Here is a 17,393-nt window from a genome sequence, read left to right as displayed (position 1 = left end):
CGCTCCTCACATGTCCCTCCTGTGTGGTGCGCCCGAGGCTCCTGCCTCCCTGGCTCCCACCTCTTTCCTTGGGCACCCATTTCTGGCCTTGTATAGACACCTTGGGTGGGCCTCCAGACCAGGCACTTCCAACCTTCACCCCTGGTCCCCTTGGGCCTGCCTCATGTCTCTTCCCCCTCACAGTGACTCAGCATCAGCCTTTCTCTAGACCCCAGCCTAGCCTGGCCCAGAAAAAGGGGAAAGAGACAAAACCGGTGGTTATAGATGAATATACAAGTGGGGTGCAGTGGGGTGCTGTGCTAAGTACTTTACACAGAGGAACGCACTCAGTCCTCAGCACCGGCCCGTGATGCGGATATTGCCTGCGCCGTACAGAGAAAGCATCTGAAGTGGCCAGCGGTGGTCCTCCGTCCAGGGCCAGCGGTTGACGACGGCAGCCTCAGGCCTCGAGCCCAGGCCTGGTCACTGCTGTCGGGATCACCTTAGCGGTTGTCACTTGTCCACCTCCTACTCTGTGCCAGGTGGGTGCCAGACCGCCTCACAATGACCTGTGGGTTGGGGATCGTTACCCCCATCCCATTTGGTCCCCCCGAATTCTCCATCATTGAGAACAGCAGGGCCTGTGGGGTGGCTGAGGGCCTCGACCCTTTCTTCCTCACGCCCAGGGCTGTGAACACCACTACCAGGCAATTCACGTGTATTATTTCGAATCTGGAAAATCCTTTTGCGCCTAAACCCGTTTATGTTATGCTGCCGGCGTGCTGCTGTGCCTGGGCCCGCAAGCCGCGGCACCCACATTTCTAATCTAGGGGCCCTCTGGTGGCTCGGTTGTGTACCGCACGCATGACTTCCTCGCGACACCGCGTCCCCTCCGGGCGGCTCTGCGCTGTTGGGCAGGTGGACGGCGCCCCCTGCAGTTGTGCGGACATAACCATCCCCCGGGGCCCTGACGTGGAGTTGGGCTGGAGAGGAGGACACGTCCTGCCTGCAGACTTCAGTGACCCCAGTCTGGTAGGGACAAGGCCTGGTTGTCTTCACGGCCATTCTACACGCCTGGAGGTGAGGCCCGACCCGAGGGCACAGAGAAGATGCTCTGGGGCTTCCGGGGACTCCGAGACCAGGTCCAGATGCAGGTCCCCCTGAGGCCCTGTGCCCGGTGCTGGACCCCTGAGAAGCAAGCCCCGCGTTGGCAGGATGACTCTTGGTCAGGAGCCGCCTGCATCCTGTGTTGGAACCAGGCACGGGTGACAGAAATGAAGAGTCCCCTTGGGAGGAAAGCAGGAAGGTGGGCTGGCGTGGTGGTGGCACGTCTGGAAGGCCAGCCAGTGTTCAGACTTCCGACTTTGCAGAGCCCAGAGGGGCCTGCGCAGAGCTGGGTTCCCGGGAGAGTGGAGACGGGCGGTGGTGACTGCAACAGTCCGGGCCGGAGCTGAGACCCAAGAGGCCGCGGCGCTGGGGACACGGGGCCAGGCAGGAGGGCGCCGCTGATTGGATGCGGGAGCAGCAAGTGGGTGGAGCCAGGTGTGAGCCAGACACTTGTGCCCGCATGCCAACGGGCCTCAGATGGGGCGTAGTGACTCTGATTTGCCTGCCAACCTCAAGCTGCACCCCCAAGAAAGCCCAGAAAAAACATTGCAGATCCTCCCCTAAGCCTCGCTCCCGCTGCCCCTCAGCAAGGGAGCAGAGACCTGAAATCTTTAGGAGGGAGGAACCTGACAGCACAGGCCCCTCTGCAAGGGCCGATAATTAGCACCAGCTAAACCCCATTGTTTGCCTACATGGAGCCTACGACCCCCAGCTCGTTTTCTTCCCCTGCTCTAAGCCTCTGGGAATCCCCAGTCAGCCTGGGTTCAGATCCGGGGCCACTTCTAGCTGTGTCACCCTGGAGCCGGGTCAGTTAAGCCCCCTGAGGTTGGGTTTGCCCGTCTGCAAAACGGAGACCAGTGACCACACCTCTCTCACTCCCGGGGTCCTGGTGAGCTTCACATAAATTAAGGGACAAGTGGAGCTTGGCCCAGTGCCTGGTGGGTAGCAAGACCTTGAAAAATGCCAGCGGTTGAGGCACCTGGCTGGCTCAGTTCGGAGAGCCCGTGACTCTTGATCTCAGGATCTTGAGTTCAAGCCCCACGTTGGGTGTGGAGCTTACATTACAGAACAAAACACACGCAAGAAAAATGCCAGTTGACAGCGTAATGATTTTTTTAAAATTGTATTTATTTATTAATGAGAAGCACAGAGAGAGGGGCAGAGACACAGGCAGAGGGAGAAGCAGGCTCCACGCAGGGAGCCCGATGTGGGACCCGATCCCGGGCCTCCAGGATCACGCCCTGGGCTGAAGGCGGTGCCAAGCTGCTGAGCCACCCGGGCTGCCCGGCAGCGTAATGATTGAGAACGAATGATTGGGTCACAACTGCTGCTGGCGAGGCTGATAGTTTTGTTCATTCATTCATTGAACAGATGTTTGTTGAGAGCCCATTATGTGCTGAGGATACGGCAGTGAACGGAACAGACAAATCCCCGACCTCGGGGAGTTTATCCAGTTAATCAACGCCTTCTGCGACAGCAGCTCTGAGCAGGCCTCACAGCCTCCCCGGATCGCGGTGTCTCCACCCCCGTAATGCGGAGCTCGGGTGGGCCTGGAGGTCCGGGGCAGAGGACTTCTGAAGAGTCAGCTGTTCCGTCGTGGCATCAGCTTTTTCCTCCAGAGAGGGAGCTCCCCGTGGCTAGAAGTAAGCAAGCAAAGGCCTCTGAGCATCCCCGAAGGTCCCTATCTACCCTGAGAGGTTAAGGAAATCTAGGGCTTTATGATTCCATGACAGATATGATAAACGTAGGAGCACACACACAACTCTTGAGGGCCGCCCGGGGGGCTCCGTGGTTGAGCGTCTGCCTTTGGCTCAGGTCGTGATCCCCATTCAGGGATCGAGTCCCGCATCCGGCTCCTTGAGAGGAGCCTGTTTCTCCCTCTGTCTATGTCTCTGCCTCTCTCTTGTGTCTATAGTGAATAAATAAATAAAATCTTAAAAAAACAACAAATTTTTGAGAAGTTCTTAAAGTCAAGATAACAGTGTGGCCACAAGGTGGCACCACCACCCAGGCCCAATCTTGGAAAAAAAAAAAATTATAGTTAAGGGGCACCTGAGTGGTGCAGTGGGTTATGCGTCTGACTCTTGGATTTGGCTCAGATTGTGATCTCAGAGTCGTGAGATCAAGCTCCTGTCGGACTCCACGCTCAGTGCGGAGTCTGCTTACGACTCTCTCCCTCTCCCTCCAGAGTGCATGGGCTCTAACAAATAAATAAATCTTTTAAAAAATTATAGTTAAGTACAGATCATAATAAAACAAATGTCTGTGAAGCTGTCACAAGTATCAACAAAGTTGTCATTTTTTTTTTAATAGGCCTTAAAAAAAAATAAGGCCCCAAGAGCACAGAGCCAGTAAGCAAGAGCAACGGGATTCCAAGTCTGATCTTTAGGATTTTTTCAGCCTGGTGCTTGATATCCTGTCCTCTGGGGCAGGGCAGAGATTTTCACAGGGGTGTCACATGGGAGGGAGGACAGGCCTTCTCCTGCTTTCATGGACTATCCGTGGGCACAACTGGAACTCTAGGCCCCAAAGGGTGGTTTGGGTGTGGATGGGGCACTGCAGGGTCTTGAAGTTTTTCTGTCTTGGGTGCTGGACAGTCCTTAATTTCAGTTCCATGGGGTCTCTTGCTGCTGGTGACCTTGGGTGGGGCCTTCGGCCTCTCTGAGCCCCAGTTCAACACCTACTTGTCAGCATTATTGTAGTGGTAGGAACAAGGGGATAAAGCCCCCGGAACTAACAGGAATTGTACACATGGGAGGTACGACTTTTCTGTTTCTGTGGAGGGAAAAACACCCTCTTCCCCTTATTTTTTTTTAATTTTTTATTTATTTATGATAGTCACACAGAGAGAGAGAGAGAGGCAGAGACACAGGCAGAGGGAGAAGCAGGCTCCATGCACCGGGAGCCCGATGTGGGATTCGATCCTGGGTCTCCAGGATCGTGCCCTGGGCTAAAGGCAGGCGCCAAACCGCTGCGCCACCCAGGGATCCCTATATATGGATTCTAAAACAAACAAAACCAAAGTCATAGGCTCAGAATAGGTTGGTGGTTGCCAGAGGCAGGGTTTGGAGAGTGGGCAAAATGGGTGAAAGTGGTCAGAAGGTACAAAATTCCAGTTATAAAATAATTAAGTCGGGGTACCTGGTGGCTCAGGTGGTTGAGTGTCTGCCTTCTGCTCAGGGCATGATCACGGGGTCCTGGGATCGAGTCCCCCATCTGGCTCCCTGCATGGAGCCTGCTTCTCCCTCTGTCTGTGTCTCTGCCTCTCTCTCAGTGTCTCTCTCTCTGTGTCTCTTGTGAATAAATAAATAAAATCTTAAAAAAAAAAAAATCAGGGGCTTCCTCCTTAGTGCCTGGTGCGGTCGCAGAGTGGTGGGTAGAAACCTCAAAGGACCCCGAGGAGGAGGAGGTAACCAGCTGTTTACAGGTTGGAAGGAAGCATTCTGGGGTCACTATATATTATGTGTAGTATGATCTACATGTCATACGTGCGCGTGTGTGTACACACCTGGGTGTTAAGCGAGCTCCCCAGCGGCTCTCAGGGGTCCCCGGAGCGCGCGGCGCCCCCCGCGGCAGGTGGGTGACCCCCCCCCCCCGGGGAGCAGTCCTCGATAAAACCGGCCGCGGCAGGTCGGAGAGGGGTGTGCGGGGGGGGGGGGGGGGGGTGCCGGGGTGCGGGGCGGGGGCTCGGCTCTCCCCGCCCACCGCGGGGCGGGGCGCAGGCTCGGCGGCTCCGGGACCGCGCGCCCCTGGAAGCGCCACCCGCCCCCCGCGCGCCTCCCGGGCTCCCTGGGCGCCCGCCCGGCCCGCGGCCGCCGCTGCCTCCCCAGCCCCGCGGTCGCCGGCAGCGGAGCAGCTCCGAGCGCAGGTACCGAGCGCGGGCGGGCGCGGGGCGCGGGGCGCGGGGCGCGGGGCGCGGGGCGCGGGGCGCGGGACCCGGGACCCAAGGCGGAGGCGGCGCGGCCCCCGCTGCTCCGGTGCCCGCGGCCGCCCGGGCCGCCCCGCACGCCGCAGGGGACCGTGGCCGCCGCGCCCGGGCTGCCTCTGCGGCGGCGCGGACCCCCGCCCTCCCCACGCGGGGCTTCGCTCGCGGCCCCCGCCCTGCCGCCCCAAGTGCTCGCGGCTCCCCACGAGCGCGCGGGGCGCCCACCTGCCGCGGAGGGGCTGCCCTCGGCCGAGCGCACGGTGGGCCCCTGCACCCAGCGCCCGGCCCCGGCCCGGCCCACTTCCGCCCCCCCCCCCCGCCCACCTGTCCACTCCGGGTCCCCTCGCGTCCCCGGCCCCTCCCCCCACTCGCCCCCTCTAGGGGACTCTGCTCCCACCTGTCCACTCCGGGTCACCTCGTGTCCCCGGCCCCTCCCCCCGCCCGCCCCCTCTAGGGGACTCTGCTCCCACCTGTCCACTCCGGGTCACCTCGTGTCCCCGGCCCCTCCCCCCGCCCGCCCCCTCTAGGGGACTCTGCTCCCACCTGTCCATTCCAGGTCACCTCGCGTCCCCGCCCCTTCTAGGAGACTCTGCTCCCACCTGTCCACTCCGGGTCACCTCGCGTCCCCGCCCCCTCCCCCGCCCCTCCCCCGGGGGGCTCTGCGCCTCCCATCAGGCGCCCCCTCCCCTACGTGTCCCCCCCTCCGTGCTCCTTGGGTCGCCGCCCCTCCACCCCGCCCTGCGCCCTGTCCCTGGCCTCCCACCTGACCCCTGCTGGCGGTTTACGCGCACCGCGGACCCCACGCCCTCCAGGTGCCTCGCCCAGGCCTGCGGACCCCTCCCGGGCCTGCCCTCCTCGCCCCCCGCCCCCCGCCGCCCCCATGGTCCCCGAGCCCGGCCCTGCCAGCAACAGCACCCCGGCCTGGGGCTCGGAGCCGCCGTCGGGGCCCGCGGGCAGCGGCTGGGTGGCGGCCGCGCTGTGCGTGGTCATCGCGCTGACGGCGGCGGCCAACTCGCTGCTCATCGCGCTCATCTGCACGCAGCCGGCGCTGCGCAACACGTCCAACTTCTTCCTGGTGTCGCTCTTCACGTCGGACCTGATGGTGGGGCTGGTGGTGATGCCGCCGGCCATGCTGAACGCGCTGTACGGGCGCTGGGTGCTGGCGCGCGGCCTGTGCCAGCTCTGGGCCGCCTTCGACGTCATGTGCTGCAGCGCCTCCATCCTCAACCTGTGCCTCATCAGCCTGGACCGTTACCTGCTCATCCTCTCGCCGCTGAGCTACAAGCTGCGCATGACGCCCCCGCGCGCCCTGGGGCTCGTCCTGGGCGCCTGGAGCCTGGCGGCGCTCGCTTCCTTCCTGCCGCTGCTGCTGGGCTGGCACCAGCTGGGCCGCGCGCGGGCCCCTGCCCCCGGCCAGTGCCGCCTGCTGGCCAGCCTGCCCTTCGTCCTCGTGGCGTCGGGCCTCACCTTCTTCCTGCCCTCGGGCGCCATCTGCTACACCTACTGCAGGATCCTGCTGGCCGCGCGCAAGCAGGCGGTGCAGGTGGCCTCCCTCACCACGGGCGCGGCCGGCCAGGCCTTGGAGACGCTGCAGGTACCTGGGGCGCGTGGGGAGACCGGGCCGCGGGGTGGAGAGGAAAGAGCAGCCGTGGGGGGCCCGCCCCGCATGCATCTCACCATATATACGCTGGCTGGTGACCCCTGGGTGCCCATTTCCAGACGCAGCCCTCTTGGGTGCTCCAGACTCAGGGCTGTCTGCAGGACAGCGCCGTGGGCATGTGGGGCAGCTTCCAGAAAGTAAGGCGGGCCAGGGGAATTCAGGGTTTCCCAACCCGCCCCACCTCCGCCTCCCCCGCCTTTCCCATCATGGCAGATGGAACCATCACGGCGTTACCCCACAGGAACGTAGGAATCATTTTTCTCCCTTCATGCTCACGGGGTTCATTATCAAGGCCCGTTGGTGCGGTCCCCCTAAAAGTGTACCTCCTCCAGTGCCGCCCTGGTCAACCAGGCCGCCGTTGCTTCTTTCCTGGAAGTCCCCACGAGTCTCCCTCGGGCTTTCCCCAGCTTCCACTGCGGACGCACTCCTGTCTGTTCTGGGCACAGGAGCCAGAGCAATGGACAAAACAAAAGTGATCCCGTCACTTTTAAGCTAAAAGAGGAGACGTCTCCCATCCCATGTCAGGATGTGGCCTGGGAATCTGGGCCTGCCAACCTCTGCAGCTCCACCTCCTCCCCCTGCCCTCCTTCCTTCTGCACCAGCCACGTGGCCCTCCTGGTGTTCCTGGAAGGCATCAGACTGACTCCTGTGTCCAGGACTTTGCATCGCTGTTCCCTCTGCCTGGAACGCTCTTCCCTTGGGGCTGCCTTGCCTGACTCTTTTTCAGCTCACGGGTCACCTCTTCCTAGAGTGTGTCCCTGTCCACCCTGTCTGCAGACCCATCTGCACTCCCTCACCCTGTTATTCTCTATCTTAACAACGGGTTTACTTGTTGACTCGTTCATTGTCTATCTCCTCCACTAGATTGTAGGGTGGGCACGACTGGGGCGGTTTTCATCGCCGCTGTACGCACTAGGTGCTTACTAATTACTTAGTAATTAGTGGTAAGGCCCTGCAGTGCTGCTCCTGTCACTTAGGCCATAAGGCATCACAGTCTTAGTGTCTATTGTCCTAATCCCCCAAGAAATGGTTGACCAGGCCTGAGCCCCAAAGGATGAGGTCATAGGCCCTGAGACTGGGCTCTCCGATCTTGATGTAGCCCCAGGAGGAGGCTCCTACGGGATGGGTGGGTACCTGGGGGTTTGGGGTGGATGGGGGCTGAAATACAGTCCCCCTGGTCCATGTGGCCCAGAGCTGCAGCCTCCCCATCAACCAGGGGAACAGGGCTTGGGGTGGACAGGAGGTCCTGGCTACAGTCCTACACCCTCCCTCTGTCTGTGCTCACTGGAGAATGTTCCAGAATCGCAGTAGGTGGCTGTGACCCTGACTTGGTTCCCCAGCAGTGGGAAGGCTGCCCTGGGCCATCCACACTCTCTCTCTGGGTTCTTTCAAAGGAGTGGTTCCCAAACTTGAGGCATCTGGAACCACCTTGGACTATCTATCTGCCTACTTTCCACCCACCCACACGCCTCAGGTGGCTTCCTTATCCTGTTTTTTTGCATTTTCTCTCCATCACCTCACTTATCTTTTTACTTCCATGCATTTGTTTAGAAAGGAAACTTATCTCTTCCGGAAATGGAAACTTTTGCCATGCACAGAAGGCAAAGACAGCCTCAGTGAGCGGCAGGAACCCCGGCAGTGGCTTCACGGTCATGGTTGTAGTGGCCCAGCCCCAGGCTCGCTTCCTCTTTGGTGTTAGCGGATGTTAAAGACGTAGCAGCATCAACACCAACTTTCTCTTGACACAACCAGAAGAGCTGGAAGAGTGCTGGAAAAGGCCAATGTTCTCACTCTGGCATTCAGTTATTTTATGGGTCCATTTACCACTTCGGGTCATCTTCCACTTCTGCGCATTGGGGAGCTCGCTCTAGGGATTAAGGATGTGAGAAGGTGACTGGTCCTGGTGGGGCCGGGGTGGGACAGGTCTGGATTTTCTGTCCCCCATGATGCACTTTTCTGTCCATGAGGGTAAGTGGCTGGTACCAGGATCGAATGTGAGACTGTGGCCTCAGACGTGGGCAGGAGCCCAGGGGTGCTGACAGCTGCAGCCCCACAGTCTCTGAGTGCTCACTGTGTGCCAGGCCCCGAGCTAAGTCCTCCAAACACCCACCCAAGCAGGACTACCATCATCCTTGTTTGAGAGATGGGGGGCCTGAGGTTCAGAGAGAGAGAGAGAGAGAGAGATGGGAAGTGTCAGACCCAGCTGCTAAGCAAGCCTCCTGCATGCCTGTTTTCCTTATTGTCTGCACAACTGCCTACATTTGTGGAATTTGTTTCTGGGATATAGACTCCATCTTCCTGGGTCATGACCTCTTCCCTCCCACTCAAGCTGGCCTGCCCCCGAGACCGGGCTTCCAGCTGGGCAGTGGAGGCTTGAAGTGCCTGGACCTAAAGGAACTGATGAGGATGAACAAAACTTGGGGTGCATTGCTCTCCTTCCTCCTGTTTCAAGCCCGACCTCGCCCTTGGCTCCCTTCCCCAATCCAGCCGTTAGCTTCCCCACGGAGGGTGGAGGGAAAGGGGGATGCAGGTTCCTGAGGCCTCAGCTCCTCTGGGTCTGAGGACACGGTGACTGAGCAGGCACGAGCATTTTAGTCAGCCCCCCCAACCCCCATATCTATGTAAGTATGTGAACAGGCTTTTCAGAAGCCACTGATTAGCTCAGAGGTTTCGGCCCAGCTTTCCTGGCCCCTCGACTATGAGGTAGGGGGTCTTGCTTCCGGCCCAGGCAGAGACTGGGGAAGACGAGGGGGCGTGGGGAGAGCAGTTTCGGAGTGAGTGAGATGCGGCCAGGGTAGGGGCAGAGGGAGAGAGAGGCAGACAGAGCTGTGTGCCAGGGTGGCACGGTGCTCATCCTCGGGAGGGACCAGGGTGGGAGCTCCGGGGTGGAGGGCGGCCGGGGAGAAGGAATCTGTCGGGGAGTGTCCCTCCCCAGCCTCTTGGTCCGTGTGCCATGACCTGTGCCTTCGGTCCGGAACCCTTTCCCTGCTGCCCTGCTCTTCCCTGCTCCCACCCCTTTCTCTTCCAGGTCCTTCTCGCTGCCTTCCCTGCCTTCCCCATCCCCCCATCTTCCTCGCACCCCCTCTCCCATCAGTTTCTCCCCTTCTCCTCCTCCGCCAGCCTTCTCCACCCTCCCTCACCCAACTCTGCATCACTTTGTCTAAGCGATCTGTCTCCCCTTCCACCGCTGTCCTTCCTCCTCCTCAGAGGAGGCTGTGATCACAGAAATATCTCGGAGGAGGAGGAGGAGGGGGCTGAGCTGGGGAGAGGCTGACAGGAGCAGTGCCGAGCATGGCAGCCTCAGCTGCTGCGGGGAACAAGGTGGCCTGGAGCAGCAGAGCTGGGTGCAGGAGCTTGGGCTTCCAGCCGGTCAGGGGTTCAAATCCCGCCTCCTTTCCATCGCTGCTGATGATGTTGGGCAAGTCATTCGGCTCCCACGAGCCCAGGGGTAATGCCGCTTATCACATGAGGCTGTTTGAAGAGTCGGTGGGATAACATCTGTAAGCCTGGCACCTACTGGGCGCTCAACAAGTGTTCCGCCCCTTTCCTCTTGGTGGTAAGATGTGTGGTTCTGGAGAAATCATCCATTTGAGCCTCTCTAGGGAAAAAGCCCACGAAGGCTGCCAATAACAGTGTCATCGTCATAATCAAAGAGCTGAGCTGGACCCTAATAACGGAAATGCCGGCTGACTCTTACACGGGGCCTCCTGTGTGCCAGGCCCTGGTCAGGTGACTTTGTGCCTATTATCTTAGTCCTTACCACAAGCCTATGAGGCGGATGCCACTGTAAAATTGCCATTTTACAGATGCGACAGCTGAGGCACAGGGAGGTGAATCTCTTCGCTTGAGGTCACACAGCTAGGCAGCAACAGAGCCACCGTTTGAAACCAGACAGTCTGGCTCCAGAGTCTGTCTTAGAACCCTCGCACTACGAGTAGATGATCGGAACAATTTTTGAATTACACAAAAGAATACATAAATACACTTTAAAATAAAAGCCCAGGGGGTGCCTGGCTGGCCCATTCATTAGGGCATTTGACTCTTGATCCTGGGGTCATTGGATATAGAGCCTACTTAGAAAAAGGAATAAAAAAAAAAAAAAATCCAGCCAGAGAGATAAAGTGAAAGACCCTCCCAAATCCCACCCTGTCACCTTCTGTTCCCAGGGACACTCTTAACGATTTAGGATATGTCTTTCCACTCCTTTTTCTTTGCGTTTCCATGTTTGCTTATGCACCTGAAGGGACTTATTGCTCTTTGTTTCATGTATTTTTTAAGCAAATGGAGTCCTGTTGTATCAATTATTTTGCAACTTGCCATTACTACTTAATTTTGATATTATCTCTTGGAGATCTTTTCATTTGGCCAATTATATTCTCTTTTTTTAAAGATTTTATTTATTTATTCAGAAGAGACACACACATACAGAGAGGCAAAGACACAGTCAGAGGGAGAAGCAGGCTCCATGCAGGGAGCCCAACATGGGACTCAATCCCAGGACTTCAGGACCATGCCCTGAGTTGAAGGCAGGCGCTAAACCACCCACGGGTCCCCGGCCAATTATATTCTTTTAAACATCTGTGTCGTAGTCTATGGTGGGAATCTACCATGGTTTGTTTAACCACCATCCTTCCATGCACGTTTAGGCTGTTTCCAGTTTTTTCCAGGAATAGTGTTGTAATACACATTTCCATATATGCCGAGCGTGCAGACGTGCATGGGTATTTATTGAACGTAGGAACCTGTAAGTGGTGGAGCTGCCTCCTGGAAGGGCACTGACAGACTGTCTTCCAGGAGGCTGCCCTTGATGGCGACACATGCATGTATAAGGGGCACACAAACGCCAGGACATGGTGACAAGGGCAGAGGGAAGTGGGCAGGGTAAGGCTGGCGTCAGCTAGATCTCAGGGTGAGGCTGGGGACTGCCACTGACCTCTGCTTCATGAGGGCCTCTTGGTGACAGAGGTGGGGATTTCTATAACCTCCCCCCCCCCAACATGGAGGCGGTGTGATGGAGTGGAAGAAATGCAATTTCTGGAGTTAGAAATGACTCTGAATGCCTGACTTAACACTTAGCTGCTGTGTGACTTCTGGCAAGTTGTTTTGCCTCTCTGGACCTCACTGGCAAAAGGGGGAGAATAATACCTACCCCATGGAAAGACTTAATGGCTTGACTAATGCTGACATGTAGTAACTGTTCCCTAAATGCAGACGATGGTGCTGATTGGGGGTCACTTGGGGTGCTTTGCTTTGAGGCCTTGTACTGGGACGGTGTGAACTGGGCAAGGTCCTCTATCCTCTCTGAGCCTTGGTTTCCTTCTCTCTTCCTTTTGTCCTGTATTCTTGGGTCAACTCTTTAGGGAGAAGAAGAGAAAGAAAACCCAGGATTTTCCCAGGAAAATTCCTAGAGAGGGAATCCGAGGCCATCTTTAATTCCTTCTCTGGAACTCCCATCCTAGTGATTGCCTCCCACCCAAATATTTCTCCAGTGTCTCCGTTCCCCAGTGTCATAGAGCTCTGATAAGATCAGGGCTGTCTCTCGCTCCCCCAACCCCCACAGGTTACCAGAGGTCAGGGGGGTATCTGTGTGGGTGGCTCCTCTGGAGGTGGTGGCTCCCTCCTTCCCTACTGTCTGTCCCCATTGATGGCAGCAATATGAAGGTATGACAGATCTTTGGAGGAAGCAGGAGCCTCTCCTCCAAGCTGACCATGGTGGGGCCACAGAAGCCACCTAGAGTCTACTCTGGAAGGGAGAAAAGGAGAAGACGAAAGACAAAAGCAGAGCCTTTCCCCCTCCCTTGCTACAGCATGGTGAGTCAGAGCATTTGTCCTGACATCTGTCAGGCTGCTTGGGGAGCCTGAGCTGCTGGCAGAAGGACAGGGCCCCTGAGGGTGCTCAAAATTTCCCCAGCCTCCAACTCCACTTGAACCAACCTCAAGGCTACCATGTATGTAGCACATACTCTGTGTCAGGTGCTGTGCATGCATTTATTATCCACAGCCTCGCTACAACTCCACAAGCTGAGTATTGTTTTTCCCATTTTACAGATGTGGAAACAGAGACTGTCTCAAGATCACAGAGCGAGTAAGTGGTAGAGGCATGACTTGAAGCCAGATCACTTGTCTTTACAAGTCCAGCTCTGGCCTCCGCACAAGGCTGCCCCACCAAGACAGAGGAGGGGAAATCAAGGGCTTCTCTTAGGCTGCTCTTTGTGAATTTGTCCTTGGCATTCATATAACCAGATTTCACCTGGACCCACATACCGAGGGGGTGGGAGTGTGCTTCCTCTCTCCCCTCCTGCCCACTGCCATTCTGGACTCCGGCCTCTCCATCCCATAGAAGACAGCGTAGACCTGGGGTTTCAGCACCATGGACAGGACCCCAAGCCTGGCCACCCGGAGGAGGCGGGAAGAACAGGGCTGGGAAGGGAGCCCCTGCGCCTGAGAGCTGGGTGGGGGTTTGGCTTTGGTGCTCCCCGGGACTGACACATCTTCTTGGCTTTGCCTCCTCCGCCCCCTTTCCATCTGCGAAGGTTGCCTGGGAATCTGGTTCCCTTCCTGCCTCCTTCTAACTCTTCCAATTACCCTATACTCACTCAACCCACCTCTGGCTCCCTCAAGAGCTCAGCTGGGCTCTCCTGCAGTTTAGGAAATGGAGGAGGAGCGCCTGGCTGGCTCAGTTGGAGGAGCATGTGACTCTTGATCTTGGGGCTATGAGCTCAAGCCCCACGGTGGGTGTAGAGATTATAAATTTTTTTTTAAAGATTATTTTATAAAAATAAAATCTTAAAAAAGAAAAGGAAAAAAAAAGTTGGAGGAAGCCCTTGCTCCCAAAGTCCAGGTGTGTTCCCAGGGAACACATGAAACCTTTACACAGTTCAGTCAACTGTGCACACCTTGGCACGCTGGTATTTACTTAAACTGTAAATGTGGCTGGGTCTCACTTTGTGTAACACCGATGTACGAAACTCCAAATTGATTACAACACACAGTTTAGAGGGGGGCTTCGTGGCTGGACCTCACGGTGGTCTCAGAACCTGCTAGAAATGTGGGATGTTTTCTTCTCTGTGAGTGCATGTGTACAAATTTATAAGCTTTTTGTTCTTTGGGGAAATTTTAAAAAATAGATTTCATGGCTTCTCAATGAGCTCAGGAGGTTGAAAAAGTTAAAAGAACAGCTGGACTAAAGGATTGTCTGGTTCAGAGCTTTTTGATGTTTTGGGACTGCTGGTTGCCAGTTTGCAAAGTCAAATTTTAACCCCCTCATGCCTGTGTCCCTTTCGATGGCTGCTGCAGGGCAGCTCCCTTCTCCTTCTTTTCTGCCCCATACTTCAGCTCTTGAGGTTAACATTTGGGAATGAAGATGTCTGCCTGTCCACAGTGTAATTTGAGTTGTCAAATGCCAAGGTCACTAGCACCCCTCGTAGTCTAAAATTGACTTCATTGCAAACATTTACTCTGTGCACATGTTTTCAGAAAAGCACTGTATCTTGTGTAGCACGAGGGTAGCGGTCCAGGCAAAATCATTACTCCCAAATATGAGGAGAATCCATATATGAAGAGACTGTCATGCTCTGGGCAGCAGCAGGATCTTTTTTGTCAAGTACTGTTTAATAGCAACTATTCTTGGAGGGCTAAAGGCTTTGTGTGGTGCTGGGGCTCATGGTCATGTGTGTTGACTGGTACCGAGTGTTGTCCTTTGTGAGGTGGGTGGCGGTGGCGGTGGGGGGGGGTCTTCTGAATTGTCTGATAGTGTTGCTCTGTCTCTCTGCCCTTCCTAGAGATCCTTGTGTCAGGATCAGGGCTCAGTCTATTGCTGAGCTCAGGCCACAGTCTGGGGCTAAGGTTGGGCTCAGTCTGGTCCAGGGTTAAGGCTCCGTTTGAGACCTTGGTTGTGTGGGTCTCAATCTACGGCAATTCTCAGGCTCAGTCTGGGACCATGAGCAGGGGCTTGGCTTATTGCCGATGTCAGCACTTGGTCTAGATCAAGGTTTACTCTGGAGTCCAGGTCAGGTCTGCTATTGGGATATCTAGGACTACAGATGGGCTCAGTCAAGGCTCAGGAGGACTCGGTTTATTGCTGGGACTAAGGCTCCGCGTAGAATGAAGATCGAGGCTCAGTCTGTGGCTGGGATCAGGGTCAGACTGGGGCTCTTTCTCAGGTGACTTATGTGTGTGGCCTTGTGTTTGACAGGTGCCCAGGACCCCACGCCCAGGGATGGAGTCAGCCGATAGCAGGCGTCTGGCCACCAAGCACAGCAGGAAGGCCTTGAAGGCCAGTCTGACACTGGGCATCCTGTTGGGCATGTTCTTTGTGACCTGGCTGCCCTTCTTTGTGGCCAACATAGTCCAGGTAATGCCACCACAGGGGGCAGGTGAGTCCAGGCCTTGCTGGGGGAGGCCCCGAACTGCACCCCAGCCCGGACACGGGGATAGAGGAGGGCGGGCTGCCTCTCATGGCATATGTGTTTGTGGGTGCTTGTCCCATCCGTGCTGGCTGGGGTGGTCTGTGGCTCTGCTCCAGGGCCGAGCATGACGTACCCCATCTCTCCAGGCTGTGTGCGACTGCATCTCCCCAGACCTCTTCGATGTGCTCACATGGCTGGGTTACTGTAACAGCACCATGAACCCCATCATCTACCCACTCTTCATGCGGGACTTCAAACGGGCCCTGGGCAGGTTCTTGCCATGTCCCCACTGCCCCAGGGAACGCCGGGCCAGCCTTGCCTCACCCTCTATGCGAACCTCTCACAGCGGCCCCCGGCCGGGCCTGAGCCTGCAGCACGTGTTGCCACTGCCTCTGCCACCTGACTCCAATTCTGACTCAGGCTCGGGTTCCGGTGGCTCCTCAGGCCAGCAGCGCACGGCCCAGCCCCTGCTGCCTAGAGAGGCCCCCCGGGAGCCCCCGCCCCCCACCAGGGTTGCAGCTGTAGTCAATTTCTTCAACATCGATCCTGTCGAGCCCCAGCTGCAGCTGCACCCACTTGGCGCTCCCACGAACTGACGCGGGCTTGGAGCTGGTCAGTGGAGCGCTGGACTAGATGGGATGAAGTCCCCAAAGGCCTTGGACCAGCTCTTGGCTAAGGCTGGGAGGCTGCAGGTCTCCTGGATGCCCTCTGAGTTCCAGTGGGGTGCACTGACCCAGCCCCCACTGCCCGCCCACTGGGAAAACAGCTGGCTCAGATAAAATTTTCTCCAGGATGCTCTTGCTGAGTGTGACCTGTGGGTGTGTGTGGAGGTGGCTGGAGGGCTCTGGCAGAGGGGAAAAGGACCTCTTGGTTCAAGTTAGGGTGAAGGCAATTATCTCCTTTGACATTTGATGAGACTGCAGGGGAGGGATGCCTCTATCTGCAGAGGTAGATTAGTGTTGGGCTGAATCCCTCACTCCTCCGGGGGCTGCCAGCATTAGTGTCACCTCCCTGCAGTTCGTTAAAAATGTACGCCTCTACCTACCCCCCACCCAAGACCCACTGAGTTAGAATCTGCACGTTAGCAGGAGCTCCAGGTGACATGTGTGCACATTATAGTTTGGGATGCGCTGGCTTGGATGATCTGTAACTGTGAGGATGATTTGCTGGTTTTCGGTCTAGCCACTGCCTCAGATGTGTGTGGGGCTGCACAGAAAAACACCTGCCCTGGGAGTCAGGAAGGCCTAAATTTGAATCTCTGCTCCATTACTCACTAGCTCTTGGACAGAAAGGTTCCTTAGCCTTTCAGAGCCTGGTATTCCATGTACAAAGTACCCAGTACCCACGGGTGGTGCTGCTGTAGGTGGTACTTGCTGTTGGTACAACTCCTGGTCATCCAGCACCCCCTGGCCTCTCGCTGTGGGCCCGGAGGGGCTGTTTGTTCCCACTGTTTTCCCATCTCCCTCCTCCCCTTCAGCCCTGGTCCACATCCCACCACCTGACTGACCATGGCTCCCCAACTCTTTGCTCTGGATGCCGAGTGGGGCTCCCATCCCCACTCCCAGGCTGCTCCACCACGACTCCTGGGGGCAAAGAGGGAGCTGGTGGTTTCTTGCTCAACACCAGGAATGGCTTTCCCTCCACCCTGAACTTCCTTGGACGTGGAAGGGAACCAGCTGATGGAGATAGACCAGCCCATGGCCCCACTGCCTCCTGGCATCCCTGGTCAGCCAGGGAAATAGAAGCGGCAGCCACTTGGGTCAGCAGAGCGGTCTCTGGTGTGGGTCGCTGCCCTCAGGCAGCTCGGTGGACCCTGGCACAGGGGCCTGGGTTGTTTTTGAGGGTGGGGGAAAAAATCTCTTGGTCCCCACAGTTTACCTGCCATGCGGTCCTTTTCATTCTGAGGCCCCATCAGGCCAAACTCCCAGGGAGCCCTCCACAGTGGCCTGGCGCTCTCCTTGGTGCTGATTAGATTCAACTCTGGCCCTGGGCACTGGCCACAGAGGGGCCATGGTGCTCGTTGGGGCTCCCTCTCTGCCCCCAGCCCTGCCTGAGTGGACTCCGAATAAACGCTACCTGAGGCGGTGACCGTGGTGTGGACTGGATTCACTTGAGGGGCCCCTGGGGTTGGAGAAGCATTTGGTGAAGTGGGATGAGACCTTGGGCAAAATGAGCCGTCTGAACTCCTAGCAGCCATTCTGTAAATATTTGTTGAATGAACAAGCAAGCGCGCATACGTGAGGATCCCCTCAGCTCTAATATTCTAGTTCCTTCTGCTGTCCCCCTCTGGGCTGCCTCCCCCAGAGCTTATCAA

General features: G+C 57.1%; 1 protein-coding gene across 1 annotated transcript; it reads left to right on the top strand.

The window, feature by feature from the left end:
* Positions 1-5,891: 5,891 nt before the first annotated feature.
* HTR6 (5-hydroxytryptamine receptor 6) lies at positions 5,892-17,167 on the top strand. Its single transcript, XM_038531780.1, has 3 exons — positions 5,892-6,605; positions 14,866-15,024; positions 15,226-17,167. The coding sequence occupies exons 1-3, from the start codon at positions 5,892-5,894 to the stop codon at positions 15,673-15,675; spliced, it is 1,323 nt and encodes a 440-aa protein (XP_038387708.1). The 3' UTR covers positions 15,676-17,167.
* The last annotated feature ends 226 nt before the right edge of the window (positions 17,168-17,393 follow it).

This window comes from Canis lupus, chromosome 2 (assembly GCF_011100685.1).
Source record: "Canis lupus familiaris isolate Mischka breed German Shepherd chromosome 2, alternate assembly UU_Cfam_GSD_1.0, whole genome shotgun sequence".
NCBI lineage: Eukaryota > Metazoa > Chordata > Mammalia > Carnivora > Canidae > Canis > Canis lupus.
The sequence above is the reverse complement of the archived record's forward strand: the minus strand, read 5'-3'. Positions and strand labels throughout refer to the sequence as shown.

What these genes read in the sequence shown, in the direction of transcription:
- HTR6 (XM_038531780.1), top strand. Translation starts at nt 5,892, where the DNA reads ATGGTCCCCGAGCCCGGCCCTGCCAGCAACAGCACCCCGGCCTGGGGC. An exon ending in AGGCCTTGGAGACGCTGCAG is followed by an intron (nt 6,606 to 14,865) that starts GTACCTGGGGCG and finishes TGTGTTTGACAG; the next exon opens with GTGCCCAGGACCCCACGCCC. An exon ending in TTGTGGCCAACATAGTCCAG is followed by an intron (nt 15,025 to 15,225) that starts GTAATGCCACCA and finishes CCATCTCTCCAG; the next exon opens with GCTGTGTGCGACTGCATCTC.